This window comes from Perissodus microlepis, chromosome 3 (assembly GCF_051167445.1).
Source record: "Perissodus microlepis isolate ML-2025 ecotype Zambia chromosome 3, ASM5116744v1, whole genome shotgun sequence".
NCBI classification, from domain to species: Eukaryota; Metazoa; Chordata; class Actinopteri; order Cichliformes; family Cichlidae; genus Perissodus; species Perissodus microlepis.
In genome coordinates, this window is record NC_140463.1 from 12,757,929 (window position 1) to 12,775,118 (window position 17,190).

A 17,190-nucleotide genomic window follows, 5' to 3' on the forward strand; every position below is an offset into this window, starting at 1 on the left:
TAGTTCAGAGCAGGGGTAGGGGATGTTAGTCCTCGAAAGCTGGTGTCCTGCAGGTTTTAGATATCACCCTGGGTCACCACACCTGAATCAAATGATTAGTTCATTACCAGGCCTCTGGAGAACTTCAAGACATGTTGAGGAGCTAATTTAGCCATTTAAAACAGCTGTGATGGATTAAGGACACATCTAAAACCTGCAGGACACCGGCTCTCGAGGCCTGGAGTTCCCTACCCCTGGTTCAGAGAGATTCAGATAAACATAATGAACCCTCACTTTACAATATCACAGGCTTTACTGTGATATATGAAACACGTGCAGAGTCTCAGCCTATCCTACCTGCTTCGTGTCACAGAAAATGATTTCTAATAATAATAATTACTAATTTAAGAAAATACTTTTTCGATTAAATTGATTGACAGTGCTCACACATGTTCACTACAGTTCTTGTTTTGAACCACTAGATGTCAATAAACCTTCATTTTTATGGTGTGAAGAATGAAACTATTTATATTCCCGATGTTTCACAGTTTAACATTTTTTCATATTTCAGACTTTCTGCAAGTATTTCACAATAAAAAAAAATCTTTTCATACTTTTTTCAATTTGAAGGGCTAAAACACTTTCCATGTGAAATGATTCAGAAAAGTCTGTTTTAGCCATAAAAAGAAAACAGAATTATTATACTATTATTCAACTTCTATGGATTTCTCATTCATTATTCTGCCATAGCTCAGCCTAGTAGTATTCACCTGTATGTCTGTGAAGGTTCTCACCTGTAGTAATAACTTATTGATTTATAAATAATTTCTATTCATTTCAATATTATTATTGCCAAATCACTACAACAGTTGCCTCAAGGTGCTTTATCTTGTAAAGTAAAGACCGAACAATAATACAACCCAGCCCAACCCCCTGTGAGCAAGCACTTGGCAACAGTGGGAAGGAAAAACTACCTTTTAACAGGAAGAAATACCTGACAGAATCACACTCAGTGGCAGCTATTTCGTGTGACTGGTTGGGGGTGAGGGGAGGGAGACAGGACAAAGACACACAGTTATTAGATGCTGCTCCAGCTGGTCAGAGAATCCCCCGCCGCCCCGCCCTCTCCTCCCTGTGCAGCAAGCAGCAGGCGCAGCAAGCAGCAGGCGCACCTCGCAAACGGAGGGCGCCCTTACTCCCAGCAAATGGGCGGCAGAAAACCGATCGGTGCCTATGCCATTCCCAATATGCGCTGGCATGACATCGGGGCAGTATGAGTACAGCAATTTATTTTTTTTTGCCCATGCGCGTGATGCCGCTCCCCACCACGATGCCGCCCCGGGCAATCGCCCGTGTCGCCTGTATCAAAAACCTCTACTGCATAAGGGCATAAGGAAGTTTGTCTAATGACACCTTTACAAACCACCCGATTGTGGTTAAAAGAGAGAGAAGCACAACACCACCTCCATCTCACTTCCTTTCATGTGAACTGCTCTCACTATCAGGAAAACAAAACCTAATGTTCTGACATAACAGGTTATCACCTCATCAATCATTGTCCATTAAAGCTCTCTGATTCTTCCCCATGAAAGGGAATCAAAGAGCTCATGGTTAATAAAATCACATTCATATTTACTTCATATTAGATATTAGAGCTTTGATTTAATAGAAAAGCCTCGTACTGATGAGTGAAGAGGAAACCACAGTCACAGAGGGAGGAGGAAGAGGAGGGTGTGCATAGAAACTGATCACTTATAAACTTTTAACTTACCAAGTGTGAAGATGGGGGAAGTTTCTGTGCTGTGGCTGCTCTGTAAGTTCCCTCTGTTTCTACAAAGTTTAGTTAAAGATACGTGCAAAAGGGAACAAAAACATTTCTCCGAAGTATGCTTTTAGGGATGTTTGGCTTTGTTACGATTAATTTGTGAGACTTACTCAGAAAGGTCGTAATGATACTCTTACAGGAAGTTTGCATGTTTTTCATTTTAATACATTTTAATACTGTTACGTCCTGCTAGGGCCGTAACAAATACAAACTTTGAAATTGTAGTTAAATTTTCTTCACGTTTGAATCAATTCCTTGTTTTCAGCACTTTTTCTCCTTCCTTTGCTGACTTTTCTTCAGTGTTTTTTTTTTCACTTTGCCCTCTGATCACTTCGTTAAACCTCTCAAATTAAAAACTAACCCAAGTGTCATTTGTCTTCAGTCCTGACCTCACTGCTGATCTACACGACAAACCAAGGTCAGTGAGCTTCGTCTTTGTTAGTAAAAACTTAATTTAAACATTCAGGTGTTGGTTTAAGGAAAAGTTTTGATTATTATTACTCATTGATGACATGCTTAAACTCTCATTTCATACAATCTGCTTCACCCTGATGCTTCACAGGGCAACATGATGGTATAAAACATGAAAAAGGTCAAACTCGTGTTGTACCAAGAGAAAAAAATAAAATAAAAGGAAACAAACAGCTACAAAGGGAGGAGATGGTTTTAACAAGAGCTCCCATTGGTGGCCTCATTGATAATGAAAGCAGAAAAGGAGGAAGTGAGGCTGTTACAGAGACAAACAGACAGTGATCGGAGCATGAGAGCAGAAAATTCATCAGCAGGTGACCAGAGCTTGTTCATCTGTGCAGTCTGGGACTATAAACTGTATATAAAGGATGGCTGAAGTCAAATGGAACAACAGTATGTTAATGATTAGTGAACTGTTTAAAGCTTTAGTTTTAGCTTCAATCGGGAACATCGTACTTAGAAGTGACCGTACTTGGGTGAGAGGTCAATGCTAAGCTATTGGCTAATGCTAGCCAGTTAGTGCTAAGTGACATCCAAAGAAAATCCTAAAATTTCAATCACTAAAACTGGAGCAGAGACATCTTATATGTGCTTTTAGAACAATTAAAAATTTCACCTCCACTTGTCAGTACCATTAAATAAATATAGCAGAAGTAGTATATTTATTTTATAGTACACATTTAGGTTTTTATGATTAACTGTATGCAATATTTTCTTTATATTCAGAAGTTTTTATTCATTAGAATTATAAAGACAAACTGTTCACTGTTTGGTAAAGTCAAGACATTCATTTAAAAATGTGTTATGAATTAAGTCATTCAAGGGTGCTCACAAGTAGATTAGAGTTGAGATAAGAATCTGTTCATATGGTCTTAATGTTTACAGCCAGTGGAGTAAAGGCATAAAGACAAAAGCGTGGAAAGATTGGTGGTTCGTATTGGAAGCATTTGTTATTTTTGCTAGCTCTTCTAGCTAACAGCAGCAGGCAACTTTTTCTCTCCTACTTGTGGCTTTTGTGGTCCTACAGGGGATTCTGTGTCACTGTGTATGCAAGGTAAACATGGCTGTGTGTAAAAAAAATTAATGCCTTGCTAATGAAATACCTCTTAGTTTTAAACCTAACACAGGTAATTAAACATTGTTTATTTTGAATGAATTTCGGCACTGCCAGTAATCCCAATTAGAGTCCTGCTAATCCAGATTTGATAAACCTTAAAAGTCTGTACCTGGATCAGTGTGATTGCCAAAACTGGATCACTTACATACTTTTAAAAATTCAACATTTACGGTGGAAACTTGCTTGACCTTTGTGATCAGTGCTCAGGTTGACAGTTTCTCATATCCAAGTATTTTTCCCCTGTTTCATTCAGTTCGTCTGACTGTGAACCCAAACAGCTCTCAGTTCTTCAAAGAAAAGTCTTTGTCTCTGAGCTGTGAGGGGGCCGAAAACTCTGCTGGATGGACTCTGAGGAGAAGCACACTTGAAGGACAGAGTCACTGTGGAGAAACGTGGGGAAGATGGTCCAATTCTTCCTGTAAGATCAGCATGACGCTCCCATGGGACAGTGGAGTTTACTGGTGTGAGTCCAGAGAGGGTCCCATCAGTAACATGGTTAACCTGACAGTCACTGGTAAGCTGAGTGTGTGGAGTTAGTGTTGATGAAGCTGTGTGTAAATGGATGAAATGCTGTCGTTTGTCTCTGTGTTGAGGTGGATCAGTGATCCTGCAGAGTCCTGTCCTCCCTGTGATGGAGGGAGATGACGTCACTCTGCTCTGTAAAACAAAGACCACTCCCTCCAACCTCCCAGCTGCTTTCTATAAAGATGGCTCCCTCATCAGGGAGGAGCCTACAGGTCACATGACCATCCAGCATGTTTCCAGGTCTGATGAAGGCCTCTACAAGTGTGACATCAGCGGGCATGGAGAGTCTCCATCCAGCTGGATCACTGTCACAGGTGAGGAGCTTCACTCTGATTTCAGCTCTGATTTCATCCACATATTCAACTGAACAGGTGGGATTCTCTCTACAGGTAATCCAATAACCACAGTCCTGCCTACATCTACACCCCCACCACCCACATTTACATCCCTCACCCCTGGATCAGCTCCACACCCTGATGCCCCCTCCCTCCAGCTTGAGTTCAGACTGCCTTTCCACCTGCTGGTGTTCTGTCCGTACTTCATTGCCACTGTCCTCATGGTGTCTTTATGTCGACGCAGAGCCAAAGGTAACACTTTGATTCCCCTCGAATATTTTTAAAGCTCGATCTGGGATTACCTTATTTCACAGGTGCTCCTTGTTTCTTTGGTAACAGCACCACCTACCTGCACTGGACAGAAGTTGCCTGACGACTTGTTTGACTGACCACTGAGCATCAAGTGTGAGATGCAGCTTAGAAAAGTCAACATAGACTCTTTGTACAAAGATATGTCTGCTTCCTGATCTTCCCCTGTTAGGTCTTAACGTCAGGCTTTTTCCATAAATCCTTTTAAAAACATTAATAGCAGTTGTTTTTGTTGCTTTTCACTCGTAAAATTTCTTAAATACATTCTTAGGATCAATATGTGAATCGCCGAAGAGAGAGAGTTTTGTTTTCTTCTTTTTATGTCCATGAGTGTTTAATTGATGAATATTGTGCTCACTTCTGGTGTGCCCAAGTTTCAGTCTTCGGCCCTTTTCTCTTCATAATTTACATCGTCCTTTTTTGTACCATTTTCCGCAAATTTGATCTTCACTTTCACTGTTTTGCTGATGACATCCTGCAGGCCTGTTTCCTCCCTCCCACCTTCTTCTCTTACAGAATGCTTATCTAAAATAAAATCCTGGTTCAGCTTTAATTTTCTAAAGCTCAATGAGGATAAAACTGAAATCCTCCTTATTGGCACAAATCCAACCTATTGAAGGGGAATCATTTCTCACTCACCATTGATAACTCCACAGTTTTCCCTTCTCCTCAGGTTAAGAGCCTTGGTGTCATCCTAGACAGTTCACTTTCCTATAAATCTCACATCAGTAATCTCACCCTTTCTGCCTATTTCCATCTACACAACATTAACAGATTACGTCCTTCTCTTTCCACCCAGTCTACGTCCATTCTAGTCCATAGTCTCGTTCTCTTCCTTCCTCCTTCATTTCCTATAGTAATTCTCTCTTACGTGGTCTCCTCCAAAAATCCCTTCAGAAGCTTCAACTGGTTCAAAATTCCTCCTACCAGCACATCACCCCCATTCTCCAGGAATTTCACTGGCTCCCAGTGAAACTCCGGATGGTGTACAAACTTCTTCTGCTCATCTTCAAGGCCATTCATAACCTTGCTCCTCCTTATCTTTCTAACCTGTTAAGCACCTGACCGGCCTTTTTTCCGCCTCACCTCCATGGGAAGCAGAGCTTTCAGCTGCTCTGCTCCCAGGCTGTGGAACTCTTTACCCCCAGATATAAGAAACATTGGTTCTCTCCCCCAGTTTAAATCTCAGCTCAGAACCCATCTGTTCAAATCTGCATATTCACTGTGAATCCACTGTTTGTTCATTTTATCTTGTGCTTTTATTTTATTGTTCTTCATAGTGTCATTGTTCTATTATGTGTTTTATCCTATTGTGCAGTGTCCTTTGGTGTCTTGAAAGGCACATTTTGAATAAAATGTATTATTGTTACTATTATTATTATTATTATTATTATTATTATGAATACTTAACCGTTGGGACCTCTCTTTTCTTTAGGATTTATATTCAGTGCTCTTTATTGGCTAAAAAACAATTACGTTTTCAATTCAGTTTGATTAATGCAGCACCAAATCACAACAAAGGTTGCCTTTAGGTGCTTTATATTGTAAGTACAATGAATGTTCTCTGTACAATAATACAGAGAAAAGAGAGAAAACCACAACAATCAGATAACCTCCTATGAGCGAGCACTTTGGCGACAGTGTTGCTGAGGTTAGTTCATAGACTGCAGACTGTTAGACTTGATGGATAGGGTTAACAACCTGTTAGCTGCAAATAATCATGTGCAGTTCTGAAAGCAGTCTATGAACTAACCTCAGCAAACGGCAGCTAACAATGTTAGTGCGGTGGCGAGTAGCCTTCAGTAATACTAATAAATCACACAGCAGTAGTACATTCATGTAGTTGTAAAAAGCATGACAGTATATTAAGTAATCCGAAGTCTTCAGAATACGTTACTCTCATTGAGTAACTTAACCGAATACGTTACAAAATACATTTGGGGGCATGAATTCGGTAATCTGCAGTGGAATACATTTTAAAAGTAACCTTCCCAACACTGTACATATATATGTATATGCTATAGTTATGCTTATATTCATCTAATAAATAAAGTTTTTTTTTTTCAATAAAGAGGCACTCACAGTGTTTTTCCACTCATCAGTTAGATGGAAAGTCCGTGTGCTTATTGTGGTCTGGCTGTGGTTGACAGAGCGACACATCCTCTTTGAGTTTGTTTTTTTGTTCTTTTTCTTACTTTTACTGAACACTGCAGACTCAACACACTGAGCCCGTGAAGCTGAAGTCTGGGTTTATGCTTCAGATCTCCTTTACATGATGCCTCTGTCCTCCTAAAAGGCAAAACCAAGACTGTGTATGCTCGTTCACGCTTGTGGAGAGTTTCAGGCTTTCAAAGTGCGGACATTGTGACTCCTCCTCAGAACATCTGCTGTGGTTTCTGTGGTTTTTGCTCCTCTACAGGCTTTTCAGAAAAATGCTTTCTAAACTTGGCTGCAGGTTTAACTGCCCCCCTGCTGGGCTGGGAGTCCTGCAGCTACGTTGCTTTAAATAAGCACAATCATCCTCTGTACAAACTCTTCGAAGTAGAGCCTGTGACTGTCCAGTGTGCTCGACAAAATAAGCCACTATTTTCCACTGCCATATTTTTTTAAAATTCCTTGGCTCTGCTGGAGTAACTTTGCATGACTCAGAACTGAAAATAATCATTCTTTATTTTGTACTGGGCGTCCGTGCAGAACCTCAGTTCTGGAGTTCAACCTTGTGAACTCTCAGCTAGGAAGAAACAGTCACATTATTTACTTATGAGTGCTAAAACACTGCAAAATGCTCCAGTAATATCCACTCATCCCCAACCCATTGAGTCAGATGGCCGCCCCTCCCTTAACCTGGTTCTGCTGGAGGTTTCTTCCTGTTAAAAGGGAGTTTTTCCTTGCCATTGTTGCCAAAGCGCTTGCTCATTTGGGGGTCATATGATTGTTGGAATTTTTCAGCTTTTCTTAGGTTTTTGTCTTCACATTTGGCAGATTAGGTTCTATTTATATTTTCAAGGAATCATTTCACCTTATTCTTTAGTCTCCATCTCAGTTTTCTCTTTGTGTCGTTTGCTTTTGTGTTTGTGTTTAGCTATTGTTTCTCATTTCCTTATTTGTCGTCTCCTGTGTTTGAGATCTAGTTTTACTTCCTCATTTTCATGTGGATTGTGTGCATCTGCGTCTTGTTCCTCCAATCTGTCTGTCTGACTTAAAGTCACTAATGATCTTCTAATCGGAGCTGACTCCGGTCTTCTCATGATTCTCACTCTTTTGGATCTAAGTTCAGCCTTTGACACCATCTCTCACTCCATCCTTCTAAACAGACTTTTGTCTCTTTACGTCTCCGACACACCCTTAGCCTGGTTCCAATCACATCTCGTATTTCCATCTACACAACATTAACAGATTAAGTCCTATTTTTCTTTTTCCACCCAGTCTGTGTCCATTCTTGTTCATAGTCTCATTACCTATTTCATTTACTATAGTAATTCTCTCTTACATGGTCTCCTCCAAAAATCCCTCCATGAGCTTCAATTAGTTCAAAACTCAGCCCCCCACATTATTACAGCACATCACCCTTATCCTTCAGGAACTTCACTGGCTCCCAGTGAAATTCCGGATATTGTACAAGCTTTCTCTGCTCACCTTCAAGGCCCTTCATATCCTCGCTCCTCCTTTCTGACCTGTTAAGCACTTTTCCACTCATATCAAACTTCTTCTATCCAGCTTCCTGTGCCTTCCTTCCCCCTCACCACTATGGGAAGCAGAGATTTTAGCTGCTGTTGAACTCTCTACCCCCAGATATAAGAAACATTGGTTCTCTCCCCCAGTTTAAATCTCAGCTCAAAACCCATCTGTTCAAATCTGCATATTCACTGTGAACTTAATGTTTGTTTATTTGAACTTGTTTTATATTGTTCTTCATTTTGTCATCGTTCTACTATGTGTTTTACTCTATTGTTAAGTGTCCTCGTGTGTCTTGAAAGGCACTTTTAAATAAAATGTATTATTTTTAGGGTCACATTAGAGTTATATATGATTAAATTGTCAATAATGACTTTTGTTGTTGCTATTAATCAAGCTGCAATTAGTAAATGTCTTAATATTAAAAAAAATATATTATTTTTTCTTAATCAGATTTGTGTTTATTGTGGTTTAAAACAGAAAAGAGAATAAATGGAGGGGAGAAACAACCCTCCTAACTACTCCAAATTACTTTTAAGAAAGATTCAAAGAAAAAGCATGAAATCATTGCAGATGAGAAGTGAAGAACTGCAACATTTCTGTATGTAAAAATAACCAAACTCAAACACGCTGCTTATAATTAGCTGATGATATTAGCTCTACCTATTTTTTTAAACCAGCATTTCATTTTTTTCATGTGTAAAAAGTTGATTTTGTGAAGTAAGTTGGCTTCTGATTTTAAAAAGTTTAGTGTAAAGTAAAAGTACTTATAGTTACATTACAACTCTGACTTTACATGGTGGAGCATGGAGGGATTTACTGTCACATGGCTTAAAAATAAAAGCTGTAGGACAGCACTATCAGCTTCACCATACCCCACTTAAGAAAAAACAAGAATCAAAACTGGAAATTTAATTTTGACGTGTGAGAAACAATAATTAGAAATTATGATATAATAAAAACAGGTTCCTTGTGACTGTGCAGTTTCCAGGTACTCTGAAGCCCACAGACATGCATGTTGGGCTAACTGTTTGGCAGCAGAAGCTCTTGTTACCACTCATCCATGTCTTAAAGAGCCAGGAAGTAGGATGGAAGTTATGGTTGGAAGACCAGTTTAAAATTCAAGATGGGAAATTATCGCACCAAGCTAGCCAGATCTGGATGTGTGGAGGTGTCTGTCAACGCTGGCAGGAGGAGTGTTAACAACCCTGAAGGAGAGCATCCCCACTCAAACATAAAAAGAGCCAGAAGAGCTGAGGTGAACTACCTCCCAAACTTTCCAAGAGGAGAAGATCAGGTCAGTCTGGAGGAGAGTCCAGATACAAAATGAGGTTGAGAAGACTGAGCCCAACAAAGTAATGATTGAAGAACTGATGCAGACTACCTTCGCACTTCGTCGCCATGAAATTGTTCAAGACAACCCAATGGTAAAGAACTTCTTAGAGAAATGGCCTGCTCTGCGATTTGACTCTCAGGTATCTGTGCTTTGATTTTTTTTCTTATTCAGTTTAACATGAAACAATGCAAGTTCAACAGATCTCTTCAGATTCAGATAATAAATAAATAACAAATAAATAAATAATGGATAACAAATAAAAATATATTTCAGCTTTGTGATACACTTGTGCTTGTAGTAGGACATCTATAAAACAAGGTTAAACAGAAGTTGGGCAATTCCTCTTTAATGATAAGATGTAAATTTGGTCAGTAATTTGGCTTCCTGTTGGATGTTTTTGTTCCTGTTTTATTTTAGATTTGTGCGGAGTTCCACCGAGTCACAAACATCAACCTGCGGAACCAGTTCTACGCTGAACTTGACAGACACACACCATGACTCATGGCTCTATACAGATAGAAGGCCGCATGGACTGGCAAGATATCGGAGGCTCTGCGAACCATCCTGAATCATTATGATCTTTGGGTGAATATTGATAATGATAAAATTAACAGAAATTAAAAGTTTCACTGATTAAAAACTCAATTTTTCCTTGCTTTGAACATCTGTGTTCTGTACAGATTACAGCTCTGATCTGGAGAAGACTATTTTAAAATACTGTGTAGGATTTTTGTCAGATGAGTAAGAAACAGACTCTTTGTCATAAGAGACAGAAAGGTTGTGTCTTAAAAGAAATGTCTCTAAAATTATGTAGAGTCTAATGCCATGCAGTTTCATAAACATGTATTCTCCCCAAAGAATGACACCTGAAAACTTTGTGTTAAATGAACTTTTCTTTTCCCTTTTTAGGAGACGCCTGATGTCAAAGTGAAACACACTGCAGTGCTTCGTGCCCTTCCTGTATACCTGCGGGAGGAGAACCCAGAATTCTTTAAGACATGTAATGTAAGTGTATTTTTTCATTACTTAAATTCTGCCAGTGAGATAAAACACCGTGTTTTTTAAAAAATACAATTTAATACCCTAGCAGCTACCAAATTGTACAAGCAAAATAACCTCTCTTTAGAAAACCCTCACACACACACACACACACACACACACACACACAGGGTCAGGAGCAGGGCACAGGCGTATCACAGCACTTCGGCTATGCTGCAGGTGGCCTAAAAACAAGGCTGAAGTCAAGATTTAGTTTCTTTTTGAGATAAAGTCATAAAATAAAAAAATACTTTTTTTTAGAAAAATAACAAACATACTAATTATGTAATGCAAGAAGCTAACACATTAATGTACATTTTTCAAAAAAGTAGAGTACCCTAACTCGTTACAAAGTAACACTGCTGAATGTTTTGCTAGAATTCAGTTCTTGCTTGTCACATTCTCTCAAACCAACCTTACTTATTGATACTGTGTCTATTCCAGGCGGACACATTGGATGAGTCGACCCTCATTGACACTCCAGTTGCCCCTCTCACAGTGGTTACCGACGGTGCTTCCCAGACCAGTCCTGTCCATTTTACTTCCTCAAGCATGGCCGTTGTGGTGTTTATTTTTACCCATTTTAAAAAATTGTTTTTCATTTCTTTTTCAAACAAAACTGATTAGTATTTGACTTTTTGTTTTGAATTTTTGTGTATTTTCAGAAAGATGCAATTAGGACTGATGTTGTCCTTTGTGATTTTATAAAAAGATAAATGTTCTACACTGAATTTATAAGGCTCACTTTATGGTGCCCATGTCCATGTTAGTGGTTTTATAAAAACATTTGTGATGTTTTTACATTTCCATAAAAAAATGTTAAATAAACAAAATGTAAAGTAAATGAATTTCTGTAATTTTTTTAGTAGTCTAAACTCAAAAAACATTTAAAAATAAATATCTTTTAATTAATAATCATATAATTTGCGTTTAGGTTGTAATATAATTGCATTGTGTTGGATCAAAATAGTAAACTACAAAAAACACAAAAATATTAAAATTAAAGTATATAGTTTTTAAGTAAAGCTCAATTAATAAAATACAAAATATAATTTAAAATTTTCAAGTTAACAATAAATACAAATTTTGAGTACCCCCATACTTAGAAGAGATGAGTTTGTGTACTTACATCTTTTGAGGTAATCACTTTCCACAAATGTTTTAAGTTCAGTCAACTTATTCGGTTTTACAGTGTAGTATCTAAAATGAGTATAAGCATGCGAAGCATATGAATACTCTGGGCCGACTTAGAGCACTGGTATTTTTGCTACTATTAATAATCCTCGGTCATTCCTAAATTCCAAACAGTAACTAAGATTTATAAGCTGTTTGAAAGAGTGACACTGAAAATCATTCCTTTATGTTTAGACCTCAGTCTTTGATAAATAATTCATATTTCAGGTTTTCAAACTGACAACATAAAAATACTCCGTTCTTGTAGCAAACGAGTTCCCAGTAGTTCAGTTCTTTGGCATTTTTAGCCTACCTAACTGCCTATCGATCATGCTGCCTTTTTCACTTGCCCTATAATTGGCTGATTTCACTTCTCTGTTGGAGGAAGATAGTGGCGCTGACTACAGTGTGGATATGGACATTACTAAAGGATGAAGTTAAATCATCCTGCTCACGCAACTTTGGCTCTTTACTAGTACTTGCACAGATTGCATGCTAACGCTAAGCTAGCCAAGAACCCAGAGGGACACTAAAGTCAGACGTTCGATGTTAAAACTCGTGATTCTAAATTGAGTATTGGGGTAAATGTGAATAGTTGTCTCTCTGTGTTAACCTCCACCTTTAGTCCTATGCCTGTTAGGCTGTCAGAATTCCTCTCTCCTGACCAACACGCCAGAACTCCCTGAGTCTGCAAGAATGTCAGGCTATGGTGGATCAATCAGGACATTTCACTGGCTCAAATTAAATTAAATTAAATTAATTACATAAAGAAAGTTAAAAACACAGACTCATTGGATGGTAGGCAGTCTTTTTTTAATATACATTTTCTCAGCCCTTCTCAGTTTGAGTGAAACAAACTGGTAACGCTTCAGCATACCAACACATTTTGGACAATTTCATAATGATAAACAATGGATTGCATTTATATAGCGCTTTTCGAGACCCTCAAAGCACTTAACAATTCCACTATTCATTCTCACACTGGTGGAGGCTACAGTTATAGCCACAGCAGCCCTGGGGCAGATTGACAGAAGCGAGGCTGCCATAATGCACCATTGGCCTCTCTGGCCATCACCAGTAGGTGAAGTGTCTTGCTCAAGGACACAACGACCAAGACAGACAGAGCAGGGGATCGAACCGGCAACATTCCAGTTTAAGATGAGCTTCCCAACCCCCTGAACCACAGTCGCCCTCATCCTGCAAACCAGACCTTCTTGTCCAACATCAGTGTCTTATCGCACAAATGGGCTTCTGGAAGAATAATCTGATTCCCACAATTACACTCCTAAACCTTCCAGAGTAGTTTAGCTGTTCTATCTGCAAAGAATGAGATGTCACTGAAGATCACATCCGTGTGAAGGCAGGCCAGTGGATATTTTTGGCTGTATGGTATGCAACAGCAAAGATGGTAGCAGAAGTTTAACTTCTAGGGGGGGGGGGGGGGGGGGGGGGTTATTAAGCCTACATTTGGGGCAAAGTCAGCAAACTGTCATTCCTGTCAGATTTCAATGTCTTTAATCAGCAGTGTGAACACACACAGAGCACACTAACATCATGAATCAAATTTAACACATTTTCACTCGGTGCTTTAGACTTTTCTCTTACTAACACAAATGTATTATGCACCTGTGTCCCATAGAGCTGATTAAGAGTTATCCCACAGTTGCTACCAGTTAGTAGTTAGGAGTTAGGAGTGCTGCGGAGAGATGATTGGAGTCAGGAGCATCAGAAAGGAGAACAATTAGTTGTATTGATTATTTCTCTGCCCTCCTGTTTTGCCCATGCACAGGAGCTGCGGAGGGACCAATCCTGTCATCTTCTGTTAAAAAAAAAAATGTGTTTTGCATTCTGTCAGTAGTAAACTTCCTTTAACTTTTACTTTTCCGCTGTGGGCTTGTGTCCAGGTTTTGTCCAAGTGCATGACAGCTACGAATGTGACTTAAGCCTTGGATATGAGAGGCACTGTCATATGTTTGTATGACCCCCATTGCTTGTATACATGCCTGAAAATGTCAGGGCATGCTCCTAATAAGGTGACAGATGATGTGCTGGGGCATCTTTTCCCACATATAGACCAGGGCATCACTAAGCTTGGACAGCCTGAGGTGCAACCATGACAGAAACATAATGTCGCAGAGGTGTTATGTTGGATCTATGTCAGGTGAGACTCTGAGCTGGCACCACACCAACACCAACGCAGACACCCCATGAGTGGAAAAGAGGCAATACTGAGGGTGTAGTTTCTGTCAGGAGCCCATGGTCTGTATAAAAGATGGACGGCGCTACCATGACACCATGGCGTGATTTCTGATGCTGACCCTGATATAAAACCTTAACATTGTTCAAATGGAAGCATTAAAAAATATCAAATTTATCATAAATGGCAAAAATCACCCACAGAGGTCCAAGTAATTATATTTTTTTCACCAACCTACAAACATGTTTATTTCTGCTGTGCATTTGGACATTTTAATTGTCATGAATAACTGACGAGATCACCTAATTGGATAATGAGTTAGATCTGAGTCTGTGTACTGAGATGAAAAACGTATGAGTAATAATGAGAAACTGTACGAGTACATGATTCCATTCCTATGAACCAGCATTGCATCCTGTGGCTTACTTTAATACATCTTCAGTATTGATGAAACCACAAATATGTAATCATGTTAAAGCTGTCAAAGTATCTGCACGACATTTAAAAGAGCGCAAAGGTTCTTGGCACGAAGTCTGCGTTCTTTGTGTGGGAACAAACTTTGTTTTTTTGAATTAACAACACTGTCACGAGGACTGTAAGATGATGTGAGAACTATAACTGAAGACCACTTAAAAAAAATCTACAAGAACAACTGGCTGCTTGGGAAAAATATAAAGACACAAAAGTTGTCTCAAGACTTTGCAAACACAACTTTTGCAGGAACAAAAGGATGTCAAGCAAAAGTCCCAGGAATGAGCTGTGTCCCTGCTGACGCATCTGTGAGTCATCTTCAGAGTGACAGAATGCTGCCACTCAGATTCTCATAAAGGTACAAATGTGGTCAAGTCAAAGTGCCAGACTATTAAAGTGCTCAGGCTTGGCATGAAATCGAGTTTGCAATGTACTTTGTTTTGGTACATAGCACAGAAGTCAAATGTTTCACACAGGAAGAATGTACGGCAAAGATATGCAAAGTGCTTAGTACAATCCTTGAGCCACCCCTCAATTCTTTGTCTTTTCCTTCCAAGCAGCCAGATGTTCTTTTAAGTTTAAGTTTTTCTTTTGATATTGGCAGATTTACTTCATTCATTTTCTGTCCCGTCCTTGTACCTGATCATTTTCTAAATTTTTTTTTCTTCATTTTCTGCTGTATATTATATAATATACCCTCCTGAGACCCAGCCTATACATTTATTTATTATTATTATTATTAAGCCTGATACTTCTCTTTTTCTCCAGTTTTTAAGGAAACCCTGCACACCATGCCACAATATGCTAAGTCTTTAGCTAATAGCTTTTTGGGAATCGCCTCATTGGTGCAAACATGCTATTTCATGTTTCCCAAACTGTATCAAACATTCTTCTGAAAGTAGCCGGACACAAGGATGGGACTGGAAATAATTGAAATATCTGAAAGACATTTAGAAAACCTGGAGAACTATTGCTCAAGACCACTTTAGAAATTACACAAACACTGTTTAGAAGAAGTTAATTAAGAAATGAGAGGTGGCTCAAGATTATTGCAACTTTAATTGCCATAGTGACACATAAGCTGCAGTCTTATATTAATATATAATATAAAACTGACACGATGATTTTAAAGGCCCATCAGGTCCCAAAACCCATAGTGGGCAAAACCACATGCTGCAGGCTCTGAGCAAGGATACCCAGCAAATCCAGCATGTCCAAATTAACACTGTCACATTTGATTTCAACACTATTAAAGTGTCTATATGGGTCCACACCAGAAAGTGTTAATTTAACTCTTTTTGGAGAGTTGGTACGTTAACTCTGATTTAGTGTTAAACACCAAATCTGTCTGGAGTTGATAATTTAACACTTACTAATGCTAACTAGGTGTTAAGAATTTATATATTAACTCTCAAAGAGTATTTTAGTTTAACTACGTAAGAGTTATCTTCTAATTAATTCTAAAAAGCGGGAATTTTACTGTTCTGAACTTCTAGAAATTTCTTTTGGAAATAAACATTTACTAAAAAGACGCAATGGTTTTTGAAAAACATTTATTCTGAACTGTGCACCACAATTTCAAAACATTTTCTGAAAGATGTAACAGTGTACATGTTCTCACTTTCATTAGAATTTTGTTTATCAAAAGGTCTGACATAGGTGAGCTGGTAAATGCAAATAACAGCATTCTCATCACTTATTTCTTCAATACAATATGCATGTCCTTCATTCATCACTTTGTGGAACTTCAACGCACTTCTGCTCTCCCCCATATTCCATCTTCACAAGCATATCCTATGTGGAGATTGAATAAAAATTAGTTGACACTAATTAATGGCACAAATAATCCGGTAATCAATTGCAGCACAGTAAAAAAAAAAGGAATCCTCTTTGAGCCATTACTTGTGTAAAGTATTTTCCCAAAAGACAAGGACACAGGCAACAGGTAATACTGAACTATATGTAAAACCTCAACCTTTTTCATTTTTACCTAAACCGTGTGCACAAAACTCTGGAGGGATCTAAATGCTAACGTAGAACCCAGTCAGGACATCTAGTAAGTAAGTAAAATTTATTTATATAGCACATTTCACAGATAAAAATCACAAAGTGCTTTACAATAAGATCAGACATACAAGTTAAAATTAATTAAAAGCCCGTTTATATAAAAATGTCTTCAGCTGCTTTTTAAAGGAGTCAGTAGAGTCTAGACAGCGTAAAGACAACGGCAGAGAGTTCCACAGCCTAAGTGCCAGTGCCTGAAAAGCCCGATCCCCACGTGTTTTAAACCTAGTACGTGGGACTACCAGTAGCCTCTGACTTGAAGACCTAAGTGCTCGGGATGAAGCATGAGGTTTCAACAGGTCAGAGATATACTGGGGAACTTCACCGTGCAGAGCTCTAAAAGTTACAAATAAAATTTTAAAATGAACCCTAAAATTTACTGGCAACCAATGAAGAGAAGCCAAAACTGGAGTAATGTGTGACCTCTTGTTTGTACCAGTTAAAAGTCTTGCCGCTGCATTCTGTACAGACTGAAGGCGATCCAGAGCTGATTTGTTGAGACACGTAAAAAGACTGTTACAATAATCCAAACGAGAAGAGATAAAAGCATGAATAATCATCTCAAGTTCTGCCTTTGACACCAGTAGTCTGAGTTTAGAAATGTTTCTTAGATGATAAAAACAGTTCCGGACAAGTTGTTTAGAGTGTTTCTCAAGAGACATCGAACTGTCAAAT

The 17,190-nt window shown here is 38.7% G+C and overlaps 1 protein-coding gene and 1 pseudogene across 1 annotated transcript; both read left to right on the plus strand.

Annotated features, from left to right (window-relative positions):
- The first annotated feature begins 1,748 nt into the window (after positions 1–1,748).
- On the plus strand, positions 1,749–7,504 carry LOC146389982 (Fc receptor-like protein 4). The gene is made up of 6 exons (XM_084923066.1): positions 1,749–1,792; positions 2,187–2,222; positions 3,646–3,906; positions 3,986–4,231; positions 4,307–4,504; positions 4,592–7,504. The coding sequence occupies exons 1-6, from the start codon at positions 1,762–1,764 to the stop codon at positions 4,639–4,641; spliced, it is 822 nt and encodes a 273-aa protein (XP_084779192.1). The 5' UTR covers positions 1,749–1,761; the 3' UTR covers positions 4,642–7,504.
- A 1,538-nt stretch (positions 7,505–9,042) lies between these two features.
- LOC146389983 (uncharacterized) lies at positions 9,043–13,726 on the plus strand (annotated as a pseudogene).
- The last annotated feature ends 3,464 nt before the right edge of the window (positions 13,727–17,190 follow it).